At 35.0% G+C, this 16,463-nt stretch overlaps 1 protein-coding gene across 1 annotated transcript in view; it reads right to left on the reverse strand.

The window, feature by feature from the left end:
* Mxd (MAX dimerization protein) overlaps positions 1 to 16,463 on the reverse strand; it is a gene marked incomplete at its 5' end in the record, with an annotated part of 43,661 nt that overhangs the window by 9,394 nt on the left and 17,804 nt on the right. Inside the window, 2 exons of the mRNA XM_018460878.1 lie at positions 137 to 446; positions 6,875 to 6,989. Of these exons, the coding sequence (XP_018316380.1) occupies positions 137 to 446; positions 6,875 to 6,989 (425 nt within the window). The remainder of the gene's footprint in view (positions 1 to 136; positions 447 to 6,874; positions 6,990 to 16,463) is intronic.

Genomic DNA, 16,463 nt, shown 5'->3' on the forward strand with positions numbered 1-16,463 from the left:
CATCCAGGCGATGTAGAAGAGACTACTGGGAGAGTAAGGCAGAAAGAAAGACTGCGAGGAGATATAAAGACGTTCCATCGGAAGAAAAGCACCTTCAATTTAACATATTTAATGATAATCTCATTGCTGTACTCACCGGACTCCGAGATAGATGGGCTACCTGCAGACCTGTCCGAGTTACTGGAGCTTCCGGTCGAGCTGGTGGATGCCGTGCCCAGAGAGCACTCAGAGATACTACGCCGCTTGGACAGCATCGCTGCGGAGGCGGCGGCGGCGACGGAGCCGGTCGGCGCGCTCGTACTGAGCCCGTGGAGGCCATGAAGCGCATGAAGGCCATGGAGGCCGGTCTGGTTCGTCAGCTGTTCGAGTCGCCGTCTCAAGAACCTGTGCTCACGCGACAGCTGCTCCTTGTGTATGGTATGCTTACGCTCGCGGTCCTCCAGGTTCTGTAATCGGACGATGTGACATCATACATGATCTTCTGATATCATGTAGTTTAAAATAACATTTTAATAATGTACGTGTATACAACCTAACATATTGTACATATAGTGTAACATAAATATAATATAATACATGTATAATATTAATTAAGAATATATGTAATTAATAAACAATATTTATATATATCGCTCATTTGCTACAATAACAACACAATTCAAAAAATAAAGTTTTCCAAAGAAAAAGGTTTGAATACTTTGAATTATTAATAAAATATAAATTTTTATAATATTAATTATAAAATGTAATTTTGATGTAACGGGAAAATAAAGAAGAAACATACTTTAAATTACATACTTTTATTTTTCTGTAATTAATTACAGAAAAATAAAAGTATGTAATTTAAAGTATGTTTTTTCTTTATTTTCCCGTTTTTCTTCTGCAAGTAATTCAAAAGTGATAATTTTTTAGTTATGTCGTATAATAGTAAATAAGCGATATATTAATACTATATATGTATACATAGCATCATATAGTATTATATAAACATTATGCGTGTATATTGTAATACGTTTTAGAACAATTACAATTATATGGTAAGAGTTACTGCACTAGCTAGCGAATATAATAATATAAATAATTAATTTGTAGTATCATAATATTCATGATTATTTATATTTATTTATGATTTATCGCATCGATTTAATTATGACACGTTGGAAAGTGTGATCTATTACACTTATAACTATATACATAAAAAGTTTTAATTTAATTAACTCTATTTATCATTATATTAAATAACACTCCGTTTTTGTTCTGAGAGCTGCCAACAGAATCGGCCAATAATCGGTTTCCTTTGTATTCTATTGTATACAGCATGCTATTTTGTAACGCAACAGCGAGCGCTTACCAAGAAGAGGCCAATTCCGGTGCAAATCGCCGAACAGGAAATAATCGAATGTAACTAAATGTGTATTCCACTGCGTAGTATTTGACATGCGTAGATTTGTCGGCTCTGCGAATTTTTTTCATTACAAACGTTTAGAATGGAAAATTTTGAAAGTTTTATAAAATTTAAACTGGCACTTTTTAAAAATTCCAATTTTTCGATTCTGTTTAAAAAATTTTTAATTTTTTACTATTTCTAAATTTTAAATAATGTCTCGAGGTTTTCAGATTACATATAATGCCTTAAACCTCGAGAGATATCAGATTTAAAATTTATTTATGATTTATATGTGTGTGTGTGTGTGTGTGTGTGTGTGTGTGTATTATTCTTAAAAAAATTTTAACACGAGAACAAAGATTAGCAGATCTCACGATTGTTAAGGCCATGGTACACATCTTCCGTAACAGTAACCATAAGACGTACCGTAAGAATCAGCCAATCACGGTCAAGAATTCTTTTGAACTCTTAATTTAAATTGGCTGATTCTTATGGTATGTCTTATGGTTACTGTTACGGAAGGTGTGTGCCATGGCCTTTAGAGCTATGGCACACAAAAAAAACTCAAGCAGTAAGTAAAACGTAAGCAATAAGGAAATTAACATGTTGGATTTGCTACTGCTGACGTTCTCTACTGCGATTGCTGCTTTTTACTACTTAAGTTTTTTTGTGCCATGTACCATGTTACGGGCCGACATGTTCCCGTAGTGAAAAAATTTGGGGCAGTAAGATAGCTGAGACTTAACGCCACTTTAAATATAGGATGGATGGCACTGAGGTAAGGAAGTAGCTCGGCGAAGAAATCACCTGATCACAGATTAGGGTAGCACAGGCGATGTGTTTGTGTGTGCGTGTTTATGGCACGGCTGACATCACGCTCGTAGAAAATTTCTTGGTTTCGTATTTTCCATTTTATTCGATATGAATTTACAACGGAGATAAAACAAGGCTAAGAAAAACGTCAAGCGGAGCGTATCCTGCCATAAGGCCAATCGACCTCAGAAGTGAGACTCGGTTCATTCTTACCATTTACATTGTGTCGGTCGATGCTGATTGTAATAAGTATGCGTATAATCGGCATCGAAATTGTTGCAACGTTTTGTGTCACATATTAATGTTAATGGAGATCATATTTCCATCATAAAACTTTAACATAAAATGGCTTTTTCTACACATCTAGATAATATATACTATATAGATAAAAAATATTGACATTAAAGAAAATGACATTAAAATGACATTAAAAAAAAAACAGTTTGAAGTCTTGAAAAATACGTTTAAGAAAATCTATAATAATGTTTTATGATAAAGTAAAAATCTAGTTTTCTCAATTTAATATCATTCTCAATAAATTTTCTACATTCCACAAAAATAGAAAATACTTATTTTAAACATCTGCTTACGATTAATAAAGTTATATCAAGCGTAAAAATTAACAAATTGCTACAATATTCCATCATACTTTTGATCATAACTAAACAAGTTTCAAGCCATTCTTTCTATTCTTTATATATCCACTTATTATTATACACATAGTCTAAATGTAGACGGATAAGGCGAAAAAGAAAAGCGTAATATAGAATAATTAGTGACGAAACCGTCTACCGAAGTGTGAAAAGAATCATGAAGACCATCAGGCAAAACAAAAAAGAAGTTCAAAGGCGGACAAATGAAGACTTATACGTCGCCAACCTCGCAAAATACGAATCGCTTCAACCCTCCACCTCATCCTTTCCTTCACGTCTTACTTCCCCGCGAGGGTGTAAATCGCCACTACAGAAACGACACTTTCATGTTTTTCTCAGTTCCTCTTATCGCTATCTTCTTAACTTCTAGCTATCTTCTTTTCAATCTCTTTATTCCTTTATCTTCCGCCTTATTTTTCGCTTTACGGAATTTCATGACTCTGCCATAATTAATCACCCTACTGTCGTTGTCGAATCAATCAGGAAGTTACTATGTGAAGTATTAAGTACCGGAAAAAAAGTTGTGTTATGTAAAACGACTTTTATAAAGTGAATGCAACAATCAAACGTTATATATCACGTTAAAATCGCTCTTTTACGATGCTTCATCATTTTCCGATATTACGATCTTTATAGCGTTTGCAGATGCTCTCTTAAATTACGCGTAGCAGCTTTCCTCCTCAAATGGCGAAAACGAACATTTTTTTCCTACCTAACGCAGGCACATAATATACAAGTGCCCGCAGGTCAGATTGATGTACACGCTGAGTCTCCCACGCGGACTATGCATACACGAATGAACGGTGGATACGCACTGCTGCTTGCCATTATATAGGGTGCCTCGAGTACAAGCGTTCAGGTCGTAACAGACAATGAAGAAATTACATCGATAAAATAAACGCCTGCACTTTTTACGCACGTTTATCACGAAACAGTATTTTGCATTTTTCGATAACTTTTGATTATCTATTTATATTTTCTAATCTTGTAGGTTTTATCGTGTTATTATGAATATCATTTAATAATTTACACATCCATTTGCTGCCGAGATTCTTTTGTAGCGTTTAAGAGAAATAATTCTATTTTCAAAGCAGATCTTAGTGTTTAAGTATTTTACACAGTATTTTATATACATATTCAATTTTGCAAACCGCGCGCCGAAATCTTTTTCAGTCTTAAAACGTAATCATGAACAGAGAGAACTAGAATAATAATATCACGTATTAAATTGGCAAGCAATTTAATAATTTTGCTAATATGCATCTCTTTTAGCATCATTAAAAAAAACTTTAGAAACAGAAGAAAAAGATTGCATCTAAAAGACGACACTTTGGCGCCATAACATTTTTTTTATTATACCAAGGAAAGATTTGAAGAGAAGACTACGTCTCGCGAGGAAGGAAGCAAAACAAATCAGGTAAATGGCGAGAAAGTCTCTTTAAGAGTACACCTCGAGAATACATAGCCGGAATATAATGCACGCGCGCGAGAATGGTGAATATTTTAAGCACGTTTTACGAGAACAATTTACTCGAGGAAACAAAGAACACGCGCCTTCGTCACTTGTTCGAATCACTGCGCTTCTATCCGCATCACCCTGTAGACTGCGTGGAAAACTCTGACACGCACACACGCGTCCGCCGCGCTTACGCTTACTCGGTACGCACGCCATTGTCCCTGGCAGTCTGTAATTTACTAACTACGCATCTATTGTGCATCGCCACTCTGTTTGCTGCAACACCTTGCTCTACCAATGTGAACCTGGCGCCCAACTTTATCAAAAATAAACATTAATACTACAGCGCCTTTGTACTTCGTTTGTACCTGTTTGTACCGATCATTATTTCGTTTGTATCTCAAACAATTAAATAAAAAATGAAAAAAAATGGCCAGCAAGCAACTTTAAGATTTTTTAATTTCATTTATGCCATTCGAAAGAGAATCGTTTGTACCCGTTTGTACCTCCTTTATTTTCGTTTGTACCTCAAAGGGTTCGGAGATACAGCGTTTTTCAATTTTTGCGTAACCTGTATATAGCGTACTTAGCCAATTTACAAGATATCGAAACGGGACCAAGGGCATTCGAAAGAGAGTCATTTGTACCCGTTTATATCTCTTTTATTTTCGTTTGTACCTCAAAGGGTTCGGAGATACAGCGTTTTTCAATTTTTGCGCAACCTGTATATAGCCAATTTACAAGATATCGAAATGAGACCAAAGCTGCCATACACATGCATTTTTCATCATAAAGTTCTAACCCGAAATATTTTGTGGACGTAGAATATTGCCGTATATCTTGTAATAGAAAAATTTTTGATGTAACACTCATATTTGAGGCCTGTTGTGAATGATGTCTACATCAGGACATTGTTAAGTATTTGCTACGTTTTAAGTTTTTATCTTGTGGCCTCTCTATGTCTCAATCTCATTTAAGACAGCTGACTGAGATGTTTTCATTAATAGTTCTTCATTTTGAGTACATGATATTTTTATCTCATTCAGAACCCTATCTGTCGGTGTCATTCGATGTTATATTGTCAGCATTTAAAATTTTCATAGTACCTACATAGTACCTTCGAGCGATTTTATATGTGATGTCAAGAATTTATCTAAGCGTATGTTCTTCATTCCTTTAAAAATTAAATTTTTTATTTCATTAAAATATTGTTCGCTTTTAGTTGAAAATGCAACGCTCGTTTTATCAGCTATCATTAGAGGAAAAGCTAGTATTATGGCCAGTGTATATATTGTGGCCTCTCTTAATATCTCCGCTATTACATAGCGAATCCTAATGATTACTTATGGAATTATTAGTTCGGTAGCTCGCCGTTACACCATGACGCTAATATTACCAATACTCAACAATCAATATACTTGTTATAACGCATTTTTACTTTCAAGTATTTCGAAACGTTTCTGAGGTACATTTTAACATTTAATTACACTTATTTCCCCTCATTTTTCTTAAATTTGAGCGTATTATCATACGAATATATGTATTTTTGAGTGTGTTATTTGCTATTTAACATTTTATTTGACTGTATATGTTTTGAGTTATGCAAATTTAAACAATAGCAAGGCATTCTATTAATGTAGCCTTCTATGGGTATTGATTACTCATGACCTCTTTTTTGAAGTTTTCATATAGAAATAATTAAATTTGAACAATATTTTCCGATCAAAGTCTGCAACAACAGATTGTGCATGTAACATAAGTGAATTAATAGCCAAACAACACTTGATGGAAAATACATTCTCTTATAAGATGTTACTAAAATGCTCAACGTGCGAATGGACAAACGAAGAATGTTGATACAAATACCCAACCAATATACGAGCATGGTATGCACGGTTTACGAAGAGCTCTCGACGAGAAAGTTCAAAATGCCAACAAAACTTGTCGGCGGTGCATTAATAAAGACATACTTACCACGTTAACAACAGGACAAAATCGACTTGTTTCGAGATGTGCAAACGAAATCCTATTGATTAAGATCTTTTCGAACCCATTTGCTCGATGTTGGGAGGCTAGTTTGAAGTTAGCTCCCCCAAAATTGTTTGTTAAATAACTTTTAAACTAAAGGTGTGCAAACGAAAATTCAAAATGTGCATAAATGTGCAAACGATGAGCAATCGAATGAGCTATACAAATTAATTTTCTCAAAAGTTGGGGTCCAACTTCACACGGGTCTCAAAGGGTTCGAAGATACAGCGCATTTCAATTTTTGCGCAACCCCTATATAGCGAACCAGGCCATCCCCACTCCCAGCGGCCCGCGCGCCGTGAGATCGGTGGGGACGGTGGGTCGTACATTCGGCAGCAGTATAGTAGGCTGGGCGAACGCGCTTATTCGGCTATCTTTAAACATTAATATCTCGTTAACTATTGCGCAAACTGCAAAATGGTACGAGACTTTTCGACTCAGTTTGGTCCGTTCTACCTGCTCATGATGGGTGTTTCGAAAATTTACAAACACCCTGTATATCAATTTTAGCAATTTGACTGATTGAATTTTACTCACCTTGATAAACCGCTTGGCCTTGGTCAAAAGGCCCAACGTGGTGTGCCTCGAGGTTTCAGGCCCAAGTGGCACTAGCAGCTTCAGCTTCTCGAGACAAGTCCTAAGGTGAGCTCTCCTGTAATAGAAAAAAAATACTACCGTAACCAACTGTAACATCTTTTGCTTTTCTGCGTATTACACTGTGAAAAATTTCTGGTTGAAAACTAGAAGATTCTGATCATATCAATCAGAATTCTCATTATCTCAACTAGAACAGATTCAATCAGAAAATTCTGATTTATTCGGATCATTTCCATCAGAATTTTTATTAATACAACCAGATTCTTTTTCTATATTAAATTATTCTTATTATAAATAATTGAATTGCACTTTTATGTACCATTCTATTAGCCTCAGGCAATTATCACGATACAAAACGTAAAAATCTTTTTGTTAAAATGACATTTGAATTATCGTGGAAAAGTTGGCTTGTGAAGACATCCATTTTCGGCGACACGCACTATCCCGAGGATACGTGCATATCGCATGTACCGAACATGTACCATTAGCAGCATTTAATTATAAGTTTACGACTGCTTTATAGTCGCCATCCTGGAAAATAAAGACTCCGACGATAATGGAAGAATGAGACCACGGAAATTTCGAATTAAGGTGAATTCACACAAAAACGAAATGTTAAAACAAGAGAAGTGGATAAAAAGAAATTTCGAAAATAATGAAAAAGGAAATTTGTCGCTTTCGAAATTAAATTGTTAAATTTCAATCTCTTTTTTCGCCACTGGACATTTCGTCGGAAAAGAATTTTTCTTATAATTATATAGAATTTTTTTAATATGATATATGTGAATAGAGCTTAAACCCATCTAGAAACAGGATGACGCGTTTGCACGTACATTTTACGAGAAACAATAAGCCCGCTCTAGCTTAATGACGTCATCAAACGGTATTATGCCCCACGAGTTGCGGAGTGGACGTGTTTTAGCCGTAAATAGGCTACGTTTACACCGTGCGTTTAGTCCGCGACCAATACGATAGGTGTCTCTGTTTAATATACAGGATAAACAAAGACATCTATCGTATAGGCCGCGGCCTAAATGCACGATGTAAACGTAGCCATAGACGCGTTTCTATCTACATAATCTTGCATCTATGTCTCTGGGCATGTACGCGACGTATGTATGTACAAGATATATCTGTAATACTGATTATGCTTTCATTATCTTCTTTAAGATATAATTTTCCTTCGATGAAACTATTAAGGATAATCATCATTTAATGCTTTTAAATCAACAACATTACATATTCTTTAATTAAAATAAAAATTTGAAATAAATAAATCTTCGATGTTTTTTTGTTTTATTTTGCATCTTTATTGAGGAAACTCGAATATCATTGCAGAGAATTAAAATATCGTGAAAGAGTATCTTCCTGTAAAAATCGCGTTTTCCAAGAGCACTGCATGGTTCCTGCCATTTTCGATCAGCAGCAATATTTTTGTCATGACAGGGAAAGGGCAACGGAGGAGAGGCGTAGAGAAGCGATCCTTCAATCAATGGCAGCGTGTGACAGCGGCATTATGAAATTCCTTTACCAGTAGGGGTTACCCTGATGAATAAATACTTGGCGCGGAATTCCCGCGCGTCGGAGTCGTCGGGGTAGTTCGGCAAAGACGCGGTTACGGCAGAACCCGCGGATCGGGGTACTTACGCGGAAGATTGCCCTCAAAGGGAGAATGCTTTGGAGACGCAACGAGCGGCAACAGTCGAATATTAGTCGATAATTCGCCCGCAAAGTCGCCGAGCGGAAAACGAGCAATTTGCTTCTCTGTTTGTCTCATTTTCTATTTCACGATTTCGAGACATCTGATATCTTTTCCTTTTAATCGAGGATTTCAAGATATACTGAAATTTAAACAATTTACTCGATTTAGCCGCAAAATGGAACTAGCTGCGCTTGAGGCGACTTGTATAAAGCGCGAACAACGTTGCGTTACGTAGCCAAGCCTGGCGGGAGCAATGGCCGGCCATGAGTTAGATCGCTTTAACAGCCGCCTGTAAACAGCCTCGTAACTTTACTTCTCCTCCCGCTCCGATATCTTTCCCCCTCTCTACCCTCTTTCTTCTGTCTATCTATCCATCCCATTACATTGCTGCATCACTATCCCCCTTGTTTCATATTCGTCTTTCATCCTCTATCTCTTTTTATCCCCATCCCTGTCTTTATTCTTTCTCTTTCCTTCTTTCCTTTTCCTTTCCATTCTATTTTTATCTTTACCTTGCTCTATTACACAATTAATTATCAATGCTAAAATTTCTCTAGTTTATAATTATGCTACCGTGTTGATTCCAATTACATTATTTATATCCACATAATACGATTTATTGCTACATTAAATCGTGAACATAGGTATATCTATAATATTTATTCCAACAATAAAAATTCTGTATAACTTACTAATTTTTATTAATCTAGTGTTCTAATTCTAAAAAATCAAGTTGTTCTTTTATTTGTCGTGCATAATTATGTATTAATTAATTTTTAGTTTTATAATATAATCTAGCTATTAAGCATCGCGTATTTATTACTTCTATAATACTCGTAGACAATTAGTTTTAAATCTATCTAAATTAAGAATAACTTGTCACTTATATTCTATTAAAATATAGCATTGATCCCAAACAAAAAAAGATAAAGAGTTAAAAGTTACTCCGATCTAGCAATAAGATTCTGCAAAGAGATATCGAAATGTTTTGGATATATTGGGGGAAGGGAATAATTAAAATTTATTACTTTTAAAATACAAGCGCAGATTTGCTCACAAAATAAAATGAAAAGTAACTAAAAATATTTTCAACGCGCAAAGCTATATAAACAAATGATAAAATATACAATATACATATAAAAACAATTGTGCTCTATTAATCATTATTCATTACTCCAGGAGCAAATAAATACCAACAAATTTTTAACTCCTAGTTTCGATAGCTTAAATATCAATCAATTAAGTCCAATCGGTTTTTTTACTAAATTACTATTAAACGATGGAATTTTCTCAAATCCAACATTCTCAAATTTTTGATAAAATTAGTATCCTTGATTAATCGGGCATTAAGCCCGAAGGAAAGGTCGACCATTCAGGGAAATCGAGCTTTCGTTTGAGGGGGGGGGGGGATTCAGGATAGTTTAGCAATTCATTAGGACAGACACTCGAGAGTCGAGACTTAGGCGAACTTGGACTTCCTTCAACTGGCGCTCGCTCTATAGAGAGGTCGAATAGAGAACGAGAGGAAGAAAGAGAAGCAACTAGAGGCATTACTGCAAAATACCGTTTGTAGACACAAGCGAAATGGGTCTGGCTTAATTAAACTGTATGCAGCTTCCCAAAACGGGATTCCATTTAAAGTTGAGCTTTGCCTTAGATCTCCACAAGCTCCTTTTCGCGGAAGATCTTTTCGCGTTTCTCATCTTTGACCCTCTCAATCAATCGCGCAGGATTATAATTTCAATCGTACCAAACTCAACGCGAGATAAATATTTACATTTATGACAAAATGATTATTTCTGAATACATTTTTGTAGGTCAATCTTTAATCGGTTATGTATAATACAATAGTAGTATCTCAGTAATTTTAATACTGCAGAAGAAAATGTACTAACTAAAACAGATTATCGTATGTAAAAAATCGTAATTTTAGTTTCAACAGAGTTCTCATAAAGCTAACGCCATCTGATAATCATTAATGTTACGTACGCAAATATCTTTTACAAACATACGATTCAACTTTTTATACGAAACAAATGACATTTTTAAAACAAATTTGTAAAAATGTAGAGAGAATTGTAAAATCTCTCTCGAATCATTTTATTAACCGTAACATTATTATATGTTAAAAATATTTCATATAAATTTCAGAAATATTCCTATACAGCACAGAATTTACAGCAATATCGCTGCAAAATCTGCAATATTGTTGTAATGTAACATGTAATGTTGCAGCAGTGTGGCTGCAACTTTTGTGCAACTTTGTGCTGTAGGGGTTATATCAAATACTAAGGTATAATTATATTTAGAAATGTTATATCAAAAAGTGTCGGTCAAATTAACGTACAAAAATTGCAGAGTAAAAGTTTTGATATATGTACATTGTGTGGGACACCCGGTATAGTTGAGTCTACACTCACATGGGTATTCACCGGCACGTGTAGATACATACGGACAGCTGTGTAATGCTGGTTTCGCTTAATTAAGCTATTTCTAGTTGTGTCGAAATCCTTAGTGAACGACAAAGGCGAGTCCGCACGTGCCTTCATTAGACTCCCTCAATTCGGAGTAGCAAATCCTGAGACCAACTCGATCGTATGCCCGAGGGATTTAGAGGTAAATGCATGTCCTCTTCGGTATTGGGAATGTGTTACTTTATCCGTTTCCTATGCTTCTGTAAAAAGAATCCGAGACTGAAAATTCACGCGTCATTGTGTGAAACATCCCCTGGTCCTGCCACATTAAGTTAACTCCGTAGCATTGCGTATTACATGTATGAAGCGAGGAAAAAATCACAAATTGACAAAAAAAAATTGGCGTATACTCAAACAGAAACACTGGCCGATTGCCACCTTATTTTTAAAGTCGATGGCACAGAAGAGCATTATTCTTCTGCTCTCTCCCACGCTCGTAGCACCCCCTTTCTCTCTGTATCTGCGATTCTAGATCACATCTCCCTCGGCAACTTGATCTTGACCTTTCGAACCCCGTACGTGATTGCGCCGGCTATTTCTCCTCGTATATCCCTTCTCTTTCTCTAGCTTTCTTTCTCGTCCTCTTATGTTCTTCAATACAACTTTTGTTTTATATCTTCTTCGTATCAATGTAAGTTATACTCAAAATATAACCAGAGATAGTTTTCCGCCAGAATTATTTTTATTGAATCTAACAGCATTTCTTGTGTTAGTCCTATAAAATTTTCAATTCAATTTCTCATATGTTATATATTCACGTTCCTCCTTTATCCCGCTCCGGATAGCTTCGAGTTAAGAAAAAACCGAGCATTGGCTGACGAGTCGTTTTGCTTTTTCCGAGGACAAGGATAAAACTTCGTTGATCGTAAAATTTCGAGTCTCGCAGGAAGTTTCTTTCTCTCCCTTCGCCTTTTCTTCTACTATCTCAATAAAACTTTCATCGCGCTTTAAAGTCTCGTTTGGGATTCGTCGAAGGGACAGCAAACCAGAAAACTTCACGGTTATTTTTCTCAGCGATATTGTATTTCAAATATAATTCAACCCTTTTGACCTTCATAATACATTTCTTTCATTTTAAATGCCAAAGGTGCGAAGACAAGTACATAATAAAAAAAGATTGATATGATTAATTCTTACTTTTGAAAAGTAAGAATTAACTTGGGGATTGATAATGTGCGCCAAATGCGAGAAAAGTATTATGCGCATAGCGAAAAGTATCCGAAATTTTGAAATAAACAACACTTATCCGCTTTATTCGCATTCGTTGCGCAGTCACACAATTTCTCGCCGATGATAAAATCGCGCGGTTATCACTGGGATCCTTCATGACTTATTCAACGCATGACTCGAGCGTAAAGCTTTTCCCCCCTCGCCGATGTATCCATTCTAATATTTCTGTACCTTCGATCCAAGATCTTTCTCTTCTTAATGCGGCACAGAAGAAGCAGAGGTAGAAATACAAGTAATATTAGAATGTATTAGATTCGTGTTAAATTCATTCAGAAGTGGAAAATCGCACAGTTTTAAAATGATTTCAATCGATCAAAATTATCGCCTTTAGATTTAATACTCTTGTTAAAGTAAAAAAAAAATTAGAGATATATATAAATTCACACAGAGAAATATTTAAGCTCTAAGATTTCTGTTTCGACCGAATAGAATTTCTTTTATTTAAGTAGAAAAAAATTTTTTTATTTCTCTATTTTTTAAAACGCTCTAAATTAATTATTAAAAGTAGAACTTGATAAAAAAAAAGAGAAACTTTTTGCATCATCAATATATAGTAAAATATTATATAAAATATAAAATAAACCGCATGAAAACGATAAAACACACAAACCGCAATAATAAAATTGTAATAAACTGTACTAAAAAGTCTGACTTACGTCAAATGGTTATTCGTACATTATTTATGGACAATTTTCTTCCGGCTTGGGTCAGGTCAGGTAAGAGGGACAAAAGTGCACGATCATCACGAGTTATGGTTACGAGCTGCACGCCGCGATCAGACGATTAGAACCTCGTGAACATTATTATCTGTCATTATGGACGCAACGAGGCTATATATATATGAGTAGCATGAGTGGAGAGTAGCAATAGTCAAAATCGAGAATTTCATTGTTTTGGAGTGAAGTAGAGAGGCAATCTCGTTATAGCATTTAGACTCCTGAATCGCGCGCTATAAGAAACGTGAAGAAATTGAGAAGAGCCTTTGAAATCTTCCAATCACAGGACGTGAAGTTCGCGCCGTCAGGTGCGACTGATGTTTGTCGACTGATGTTTTTAATATTATTTATTTAAATAATTTAATTAATATTGATTTTATTCATTAAATTGTTTATAATTTAAAATGTTTGAAAAATACATACTTTTTTATTGATATAAATGATGTTTGCTGATAATCGAATTTGCAATTGCGACATTACTTTTCGTCGATTAAATTAGACTCAATTCAAACATACAGCGGTAAATGTTAATAAAGATTTCAAAACTTTTGCAATACTCATTCGGCATCGTGTGGTTTAGCGGTATCCATCAAAGCGCTCTCGCGGCTGGCGCTTGGTTGCGCTGCACCTGACGGCGCGAACTTCACGTCCTGTGATTGGAAGATTTCAAAGGCTCACTATTTAAAAACTGTTGACCCCACAACATTTTGCTATTAACATTTTCGACTCAGTTTTTCATGAGGAATACGTACGTACCGGCATCTCCGGGTGGTCTGAATCACCCTGTATATATCTTCTCAATTTCTTCACGTTTCTTATAGCGCGCGATTCAGGAGTCTAAATGCGATAACGAGATTGCCTCTCTACTTCACTCCAAAACAATGAAATTCTCGATTTTAATGATTACTGCTACTCCCTACTCATGCTACTCATAGCGCGGAAGACTTTTCGCGCTATTTACTATTATGAGGTTCCAGAATGTATAAAAATTATGGAGACGTTAGAAGTTGATTGTATTATTGCGTTGTTGTCATTATATGTATTATTCGGCAAATAACAAATTTATATTTATTTTTCTTTTTTTCTTTGGATTTGACTTGTACGCGTGTCTAGATAAACATCCATAACCTAAGTAACCTTTCACCGAGCACGTACTGTGCTCTTTTCTGGAACGATACAGTTATTCGCTAGAGCACGTCCGACCGTTAGCCAGACTCCGATAATTGCGTATAGCCTGTCTATAGGTCGAACCAGGTCAAATGCAACATTCGTTGCAGTTGAAAAACCACGAGTATCATATATCCTTCCTCCATTTCTGTATAATTTTCGATGTATTTTCATTTGTCACGCGAATAAGGTTCCATATTTGAATCATAAGAAGAGTTACTTACATACGTGTACTTTTCAAAAAAAAAAAAAAAAAAAAAAGAGAGAGAGAGAGAGGTTATAATCCGGGAAAGAGAGAGGAATATTATTTTGCATTAGATGTCGATACTTAATAAAATAAAATTTCTAAAACACAATTATAATTATACTTTATTCCTAGTAGGAATAAAGTATAATTATAGAAAAAAAATTTATAAAAAAAGTTACTCCATGATATTTTTGTTATCTCAATTTTTAAAGTTTTTTATGCATATCTAAAACACTATAGATTAGTATACATAGATAGAATACGCACACATCAAAAATTTCTTCTCCTTTCAAAAATTCCTTCAATTCCAGAAATAATTTTAATGTTACGTTTTAAGTCAAACCATTGCATGAAGTGTCGCAGGACGAGAACGACTAATGTCAACGATGAGAAACCTCGTCATCGAATTGACACGTAGCTTAACCTTTGGATTGCCGATGATTTCACAAACCGAGAGGATTCGACTGTTTAACAAACACAAATGTGCGAGAGTACCGCACTTTGGTTCACTTTCACCTGCGCGGGTTCGATGTACTCCGCGACGCAATTGCAATGGCACAATATACACATTACGTTAGGTTTTACGTCTATCGGAATAGAAGAATTGAAATCGTAAGAGTGTCTCGAAAAATCTCTTTCAAATGTATATTTCAATCTATATTGTGAAAAAAACAGAAAAAATAAATAAATAATGCAAGGTGATTTTTTTAACCACAACTGTGTAATTTTTGAGACAATTTTTATTCAGGTAAACTGAGAAAAAATTGTTGTTCATTTAAAAATAAATTAATTTAGCTCGTCTTTATTACTTTCAATAAAAAAATGTGTGTATTTTAAATATCAAACACATTTTACTTAAATATATATATCCTTCAACAAAAGAAATAAAAAAAAAGAAATAAATTAGGTGTACAACTTAATTTTCGGTCTTTTTAACGAATATATGTTGTTTGTTTATATAAAAATGAATAATCTTTCAATCTTCTTGAGTCTAATAAGGATTTTCTTTTAAAAGTTCCAATTCTTCGTCTTCAATTTTTTTTGTTATCTAGGACGTTTTTCATCTTGGAGATTAAAATTGTCATCCCGAAACTTTTAAAACCACTTTTTACACGTACTATAAGACACAGCATTTTCACTTAAGGTCAAGCAGATCATTTCCTTAGCCTCGCCGGCATTTTTCTTCAGTTGAAATGCGAAAAGGAGGCAGTGCCTTAAATGCTTTTCGAATATCGCCTTCACTATTGTATTTTGAGATTATATCGGCAGCATCGCCAATAATTATATCTCGTTTTAAAGTTAAAGGATGGTGCTTTAAAACGTCTAATACAGGGGAAAAAAATTTTAATTTTAATAGGTGCTGTAGTCGGTTAAATGTAGAGACCGAGAATTAAATAGTACACTTAATAATTTAATCAAATAAATACTTATTTAGTAAAAGGTAAATTCTTAAGAATCATTTTAAGACGAAAATTTTAATATCAAAATGACGAGGCTTTAATAGTTTTTAAATTATAAGCACTTAAACTTATCTGGAGACACGGTAGTGTCTCGGCGCTAAGCCAAGCGCAGCGACACTGCCGTGGATACTTTACGCGAGCCGGCGAGTTGCGGCAGATTGAGATTATCAGATCTCAATAACGGCTGACCTGATCGAATTATACCGCCTAAAGTTCGCGTATTCAGATGTGATATGGAAAATCCAATCACACCTAAGCGCGTGAACTTTAGGCGGCATAATTCGCTAACTTTAGGTGTTTATAATTAAAAAAATATTATATCTGCGACATTTTAGTATTAGAATTTTCAACTCAAAATAATCTGAGGAATCTACCTTTAAGCGTTGTTACGATCTTTACCGAACATCCTGTATATACTATATACAGCCGGTCACAGAAAGGTTGCAACACTTTTTTTTCATTGGGTTTCGGAACTCGACTTTGCTACAACACACATATAGGTGTGTGTGTGTGTGTGTGTGTGTGTGTGTGTG

Source organism: Mycetomoellerius zeteki, unplaced genomic scaffold, assembly GCF_001594055.1.
Source record: "Mycetomoellerius zeteki isolate Tzet28-1 unplaced genomic scaffold, Tzet1.0 scaffold98, whole genome shotgun sequence".
NCBI lineage: Eukaryota > Metazoa > Arthropoda > Insecta > Hymenoptera > Formicidae > Mycetomoellerius > Mycetomoellerius zeteki.